Source organism: Oncorhynchus mykiss, chromosome 5, assembly GCF_013265735.2.
Source record: "Oncorhynchus mykiss isolate Arlee chromosome 5, USDA_OmykA_1.1, whole genome shotgun sequence".
Classification (NCBI taxonomy): domain Eukaryota; kingdom Metazoa; phylum Chordata; class Actinopteri; order Salmoniformes; family Salmonidae; genus Oncorhynchus; species Oncorhynchus mykiss.
This window is the reverse complement of record NC_048569.1, coordinates 409,892-417,528: the sequence shown is the minus strand read 5'-3', so window position 1 is coordinate 417,528 and position 7,637 is coordinate 409,892. Positions and strand designations below refer to the sequence as shown.

At 45.3% G+C, this 7,637-nt stretch overlaps 1 protein-coding gene across 4 annotated transcripts; it reads right to left on the bottom strand.

Annotated features, from left to right (window-relative positions):
- Positions 1 to 994: 994 nt before the first annotated feature.
- LOC110523070 (ints3 and nabp interacting protein) lies at positions 995 to 6,768 on the bottom strand. Of its 4 annotated transcripts, XR_005051596.1 has the most exons (6): positions 6,704 to 6,768; positions 5,946 to 5,991; positions 5,662 to 5,758; positions 5,360 to 5,450; positions 1,517 to 1,677; positions 995 to 1,476 (listed from the first exon to the last, which is right to left on the bottom strand). XR_005051596.1 is itself a non-coding variant. In XM_036976554.1 (5 exons), exons 1-5 carry the CDS (start codon positions 6,710 to 6,712, stop codon positions 1,570 to 1,572), a joined length of 351 nt encoding a protein of 116 aa, XP_036832449.1. In that variant the 5' UTR covers positions 6,713 to 6,727; the 3' UTR covers positions 995 to 1,569. The 4 variants fall into 4 exon arrangements, 3 of the variants coding, with proteins under 3 accessions (XP_036832449.1, XP_036832450.1, XP_036832451.1); XM_036976554.1 differs by having other exon boundaries at positions 995 to 1,677; positions 6,704 to 6,727; XM_036976555.1 differs by lacking the exon at positions 6,704 to 6,768 and adding an exon at positions 6,196 to 6,417 and having other exon boundaries at positions 995 to 1,677.
- Between the last annotated feature and the right edge of the window lie 869 nt (positions 6,769 to 7,637).

Here is a 7,637-nt window from a genome sequence, read left to right as displayed (position 1 = left end):
GATAAGTTCATTAGAGTTACCAGCCTCAGAAATTGCAGCCCAAATAAATGCTTCAGAGTTCAGGTAACAGACACATCTCAACATCAACTGTTCAGAGGAGACTGTGTGAATCAGGCCTTCATGGTCAAATTGCTGCAAAGAAACCACTACTAAAGGACACCAATAAGAAGAGACTTGCTTGTGCCAAGAAACACTGGACATTAGACCGGTGGAAATCAGCATCCACAAACATCCGGCCTCAATCAAATTGAGATGGTTTGGGGTGAGTTGTACCACAGAGTGAAGGAAAAGCAGCAAACAAGTGCTCAGCATATGTGGGAACTCCTTCAAGACTGTTGGAAAAGCATTTCAGGGTGAAGCTGGTTGAGAGAATGCCAAGTGTGCAAAGCTGTCATCAAGGAAAACTTTGAAGAATCTGAAATATATTTTGATTTGTTTAAAACTTTTATTTTGTTACTACATGATTCCATATGTGTTATTTCACAAGCTACGTTCGTAGATTGCTTTCTAAATATAATCCGTTAGTTACCTACCAAAAATTGTAATAACTAATGTGATTTTGGGATTACCCAAACGCAGTAATATGATTACCTTGTTACTTTCGTATTATATAAAAAGGATCCATCAAACACATTTGACGTGTCATCATATTGGTCTCTGACTAGTGGTCAGACTCACCCAGGTGGAACAAACTATAAAACGTGCGTTTTTTTTTCCAATGCTGAATTGAATGTTGAGGAAACAGAAAGGTGTCGGTGTATTTTTTTCACAAACATCCTTTCGGAATTTAAAAATAATCCAAGAAGTAATTTAGTTTATTCAAAAGTATCTGTAATCCAATTACAATATTTTTTGCTGGTAACGTAATTGATTTGTTTTGTCATCAAATTACGTAAACAGTAAACCCAACCCTGGTTCCTTCTATGTTGTAACAATATAACGTCTGGGTTTTAATATAATGAGTTTGCAAATTCCCAAGTAAAAAGTCCAAATGTTGTTGTTGACTTGATCTTTATTTGATTATTTTTCCATTTATAAAAAAATGTTAGAAAAATGACATTTGTCTTTCAAAACCACATGATGTACGGTGCACCAAAAATAGACAGAAATAACATGACCCTTAGCTTCAACAAACAATCCAAGACCTTGTTCAGAAAGTCCTTGTAACAAAGTCACTATGTCTGTTCGTGGAGAAAACACCAGAAACGAACGTCGGCCTTGTGCACTAAACGATGTGCTGTGTGTCGACGAACAGTGGCAATTCAACAGAATCCGAATGGTCGATCTGTGGTCCGCTGCCATTCGTCAACACCCAACAGGTGATCTGTGGCCCCGCTGCCATTCGTCAACACGTGATCTGTGGTCCGCTGCCATTCGTCAACACCCAACAGGTGATCTGTGGCCCCGCTGCCATTCGTCAACACCCAACAGGTGATCTGTGGCCCCGCTGCCATTCGTCAACACCCAACAGGTGATCTGTGGCCCCGCTGCCATTCGTCAACACCCAACAGGTGATCTGTAAACCACCTGCTGCTTTTAGCCGTTGGGTGTTTTCTTCTTAAGGTTCTGTTATTCTGCTGGTGGAGGTGGGTCTAGACGGGGCAGCACCGGGAGGATCAGGTTCCCGAAGGACGAGTCTTGAGTGATGAAGAATCCAGAAGAGTGAGCATGGGCATGCTACAAACAGAAGATAAAGGAAGATTAGGTTGTTTTCCACAAGTTGACAGAGTAGAAAGTGACCTCTATGGTTAGATTGTGTTTGACAAAGAAGCTCTAATTTGGTGGCTTCTGGTACATTCTGGCCTTGATTCCATCTGAATACACAGACAAATTATAAAGTATTCTATCAAGTTTACCTCCCAGATTAGAACATTTGTTGTGTAAAAAAATAACACATTCTTATTTTCAATGCCGGCCTAGGAACGGTGGGTTAACTGCCTTGGTCAGGGACAGAACGACAGGTTTTTACCTTGTCAGCTCAGGGATTCAATCTTGCAACCTTACGGTTAACAAGTCCAACGCTCTAACCACCTGCCTCACGAGGGGCCCGCCTGTTACACGAATGCAGTAAGAAGCCAAGGTAAGTTGCTAGCTAGCATTAAACTTAATCAATCATATTCACTAGATATAACAACACATGGTTGATGATATTACTAGTTTATCTAGCGTGTCCTGCGTTGCACATAAATCGATGCATTGTGCATTCGGGAAAAAGGACTGTCGTTGCTCCAACGTGTACCTAACCGTAAACACCAATGCCTTTCTTAAAATCAATACACAGAAGTATATATTTTTAAACCTGATTATTTAGCTAAAAGAAATCCAGGTTAGCAGGCAATATTAACCAGGTGAAATTGTGTCACTTCTCTTGCGTTCATTGCACGCAGAGTCAGGGTATATGCAACAGTTTGGGCCGCCTGGCTCATTGCACGCAGAGTCAGGGTATATGCAACAGTTTGGGCCGCCTGGCTCATTGCACGCAGAGTCAGGGTATATGCAACAGTTTGGGCCGCCTGGCTCATTGCGAACTAATTTGCCAGAATTTTACGTAATTATGACATAACATTGGAGGTTGTGAAATGTAACAGGAATATTTAGACTGAGGGATGCCACCCGTTAGATAAAATACAGAACGGTTCCGTATTTCACTGAAAGAATAAACGTTTTGTTTTCGAGATGATAGTTTCTGGATTCGACCATATTAATGACCAAAGGCTCGTATTTCTGTGTGTTATTAAGTTATAATTAAGTCTATGATTTGATAGAGCAGTCTGACTGAGCGATGGTAGGCAGCAGCAGGCTCAGAAGCATTCATTCAAACAGCACTTTCGTGCGTTTAGCCAGCAGCTCTGCGGTTTATGACTTCAAGCCTATCAACTCCCGAGATTAGGCTGGTGTAACCGATGTGATGTGAAATGGCTAGCTAGTTAGCGGGGTGCGCGCTAATAGCGTTTCAAACGTCACTCGCTCTGAGACTTGGAGTAGGTATCCCCCTTTACAACTGACTAGATATCCCCCTTTCCAACTGACTAGGTATCCCCCTTTCCAACTGACTAGATATCCCCCTTTCCAACTGACTAGATATCCCCCTTTCCAACTGACTAGGTATCCCCCTTTACAACTGACTAGATATCCCCCTTTCCAACTGACTAGATATCCTCCTTTACAACTGACTAGGTATCCCCCTTTCCCTTTACAACTGACTAGATATCCCCCTTTCCAACTGACTAGATATCCCCCTTTCCAACTGACTAGATATCCCCCTTTCCCTTTCCAACTGACTAGGTGTCCCCCTTTCCAACTGACTAGGTATCCCCCTTTCCAACTGACTAGATATCCCCCTTTCCAACTGACTAGATATCCCCCTTTCCAACTGACTAGATATCCCCCTTTCCAACTGACTAGATATCCCCCTTTCCAACTGACTAGATATCCCCCTTTCCAACTGACTAGATATCCCCCTTTCCAACTGACTAGATATCCCCCTTTCCAACTGACTAGATATCCCCCTTTCCAACTGACTAGGTATCCCCCTTTCCAACTGACTAGATATCCCCCTTTCCAACTGACTAGATATCCCCCTTTCCAACTGACTAGATATCCCCCTTTCCAACTGACTAGATATCCCCCTTTCCAACTGACTAGATATCCCCCTTTCCAACTGACTAGATATCCCCCTTTCTCTTTCCAACTGACTAGATATCCCCCTTTCCAACTGACTAGATATCCCCCTTTCCAACTGACTAGATATCCCCCTTTCCAACTGACTAGGTGTCCCCCTTTCCAACTGACTAGGTGTCCCCCTTTCCAACTGACTAGGTGTCCCCCTTTCCAACTGACGAGGTATCCCCCTTTCCAACTGACGAGGTATCCCCCTTTCCAACTGACGAGGTATCCCCCTTTCCAACTGACTAGATATCCCCCTTTCTCTTTCCAACTGACTAGATATCCCCCTTTCTCTTTCCAACTGACTAGATATCCCCCTTTCCAACTGACTAGATATCCCCCTTTCCAACTGACTAGGTGTCCCCCTTTCCAACTGACTAGATATCCCCCTTTCCCTTTCCAACTGACTAGATATCCCCCTTTCTCTTTCCAACTGACTAGATATCCCCCTTTCCAACTGACTAGATATCCCCCTTTCCAACTGACTAGATATCCCCCTTTCCAACTGACTAGGTGTCCCCCTTTCCAACTGACTAGGTGTCCCCCTTTCCAACTGACTAGGTATCCCCCTTTCCAACTGACGAGGTGTCCCCCTTTCCAACTGACGAGGTGTCCCCCTTTCCAACTGACGAGGTATCCCCCTTTCCAACTGACGAGGTATCCCCCTTTCCAACTGACGAGGTATCCCCCTTTCCCTTTCCAACTGACTAGGTATCCCCCTTTTCAACTGACTAGTTATCCCGCTTTACAAGTGACTAGGTATCCCCCTTTCCCTTTCCAACTGACTAGGTGTCCCCCTTTCCCTTTCCAACTGACTAGATATCCCCCTTTCCCTTTCCAACTGACTAGATATCCCCCTTTCCCTTTCCAACTGACTAGATATCCCCCTTTCCCTGTACAACTGACTAGATATCCCCCTTTCCCTTTCCAACTGACGAGGTGTCCCCCTTTCCCTTTCCAACTGACGAGGTGTCCCCCTTTCCAACTGACTAGATATCCCCCTTTCCCTTTCCAACTGACTAGATATCCCCCTTTCCCTTTCCAACTGACGAGGTGTCCCCCTTTCCCTTTCCAACTGACGAGGTGTCCCCCTTTCCCTTTCCAACTGACGAGGTGTCCCCCTTTCCCTTTCCAACTGACGAGGTGTCCCCCTTTCCCTTTCCAACTGACGAGGTGTCCCCCTTTCCCTTTCCAACTGACGAGGTGTCCCCCTTTCCCTTTCCAACTGACGAGGTGTCCCCCTTTCCCTTTCCAACTGACTAGATATCCCACTTTCCTCTTTGATTACATTAAGATACAGTCACATCTTTTCATTTTTTTGTCTTGAGAATATTTGGGAACAGATTTTCTACATCAAACTCATTCTTAGCTTTATTCTTAGTAATTTTAGTCTTTTTTAAACCTAAAAATAAAAATCACTCGTGGGCCACATGTTGCCGACCCCTGCCTTTCTGTATTTATAGAGATCATGCAGAATGGCTCTGGGGCCACCTATGACCCTCTTAAAAAAAAAACTTCTGAAATGCATTCTTCCATCCTACCGTCCTCGAAGAAATCCCAGATCTGAATTGGTCGGTTTAGGTAACACCTCGCTCACACCCGTCCAATCACTTATAGATCTATGCTTACCCCCAGATGAAACAAGGAGGGAGGGGTGCATTTCTGAAATTTTAGAATGAGGTCAGGGCCTTACCTGCAGAGCTGCTTTCTGCTGGGCAGCGATGTGCTGCTGCTCCGCGTGGTCTCTGAAGTCTTTATTCAGGGCTGGTCTGGAGAGAGGGATGCTGTTGGCGAGAGGGATGGAGGGATATGGGTCAGGGGCTGCACTGGGGTCTACGTCCCAAACAACACCCTATATAAATGCAATACTTTTGACCGGGGCTCATAGGGCTCTGTTCAAAAGTAGTTCACTATAAGGGACGCAGACAAAGTTTGTCACTGACACACACACACACACACACACACACACACACACAACCAGATGCTTCCAGATACCTGGCTCCAGGGTTATTCATGGAGGAGTTCTGTATCAAGCGTCTTTTCTCCTTGTCCAATTCAGCCAAAATGGCAACACGGTTCTTGTTCTGGAATCCTGAGTAGAGAAAAAAAATACTGATTAGCAACAACATAATATTACAGAAATGCAGTATCAGCACAAATAAAGCCAACTGTAGTCCAGTGCTACTTGAAGAAGACTCGCCATCAGCAAGCAGCAGAAACCACCCTGGCTCAGAGCTACCTACTAGCTATACTACCCGGCCTTCTGCTACTTGACTTACCCGCTCCAGGTGCAGGCGAGGCCATGTCAGAGGAAGTGACTGCAGCCTAAACAACACAAAAGATAGAGAGAGCGCTGTGCTAGCTAGTTAGCATTAGCACTGGGACAAATCGACCAAGGATAAGCAGATGTTCACCGCTCGTTCAAATAGCTACATAACTATTACAAAGAATAGAATGCTTGAGTTCTACGTAAAAATATATATATTTGTGTTGCTATATACAGAAACAAAGCCGCTAAAACATAACTACGTTTTACTTCTCTGGTGAACTCGTGTATCAACAAAAAAAGAAAGTAACGTGACCACTTCAACTAAGGGCGCGTTCGAGCGGATCGTTTTTGTCAAGTTGGGGACTATCGATCAAATCAAGGTTTATTTGGTCGAGTACACAGATCTGCAGGCGCAGCGAAATGTTTGCTCCTTCTTCTTCGTCTTCTTCTTCTTTGTGATTGGGTTGGCGGATCGCATCCAACTTTTAAGATCCATACAACGCCACCTATTGTACTGGAGTGTGAGGCCGGTGACTGCCTACCTATATTAAATGATCTTCATTAGTCCTGTTCCTCTAAGAAAGTGAAATAGAGCCTTAGACACCACTTCCCTTCCCCTTTCCTTCCCCCACTAATCCACCCAAACCCCAATCCCCGTCCATCCTCTCTAACCCTTTCACACAATCTCTCCCTATCTACGTTATACAGTTCACAAAATATAAAACACATGTTCCACCGTTTGTGCCGCTAAACACTCATCACACAGACCTGTTTCATTTCTCCCTATCATCCACAATGTGGCATTCAAACCTGTGTGCCCAAGTCTACTCCACATAACTTCCTCTCTCCTACACCCCATACTCCCTACCTCCTATGTTACTGGGGAGGCAGGTAGCCTAGTGGTTAGAGTGGAGGGGAGGCAGGTAACCTAGTGGTTAGAGTGGAGGGGAGGCAGGTAGCCTAGTGGTTAGAGTGTAGAGGAGGCAGGTAGCCTAGTGGTTAGAGTGGAGGGGAGGCAGGTAGCCTAGTGGTTAGAGTGGAGAGGAGGCAGGTAGTCTAGTGGTTAGAGTGGAGGGGAGGCAGGTAGCCTGGTGGTTAGAGTGGAGGGGAGGCAGGTAGCCTAGTGGTTAGAGTTGAAATCTGGGATACACACCCCTGCCCCTGACTATATCCTTTCAACCATCTGTAAAAATCCTTCAACACCGTCTCACGTTCTCTCCCCATTCTCTCTTACCCTCAATCATATCCACATCTACACTTGGTTTCAGAAACAGCCGCGGAGGGACGTTCTCCAATGCAATTGCCGGCCCTAATCTCTCTCTCCCCTCAGTCCATATTCTACCACTTTCTGCCCAATTATCCACCCGTACACCCTCTGCTTATCCACTCCTCGCTCCCAGCATTCCCCAGTTGCCGTGACCGCAGGGTGTCCTTCTGAACTCCTTTTCAATCTCGGGCCAGTACAATAATGCCAGTTTGTCCTTCCTCATCCTCAGTGGCAGTTCCCCACTATCGACCTGCAATGCCTCAACAGGTGTCGTCCTGAAGGCACCAACACACACTCTCAGGGCCGTTGACTGTATCCTATCGAGGCGCTGTGGTACCGTTTTGGCTGCCGATCCATATACAAAGCACCCATAATCCAAAGATGACCTGATCGATGCCTGGTACATATAAAACGGTGTTTGTGTGTCGTGTGTCT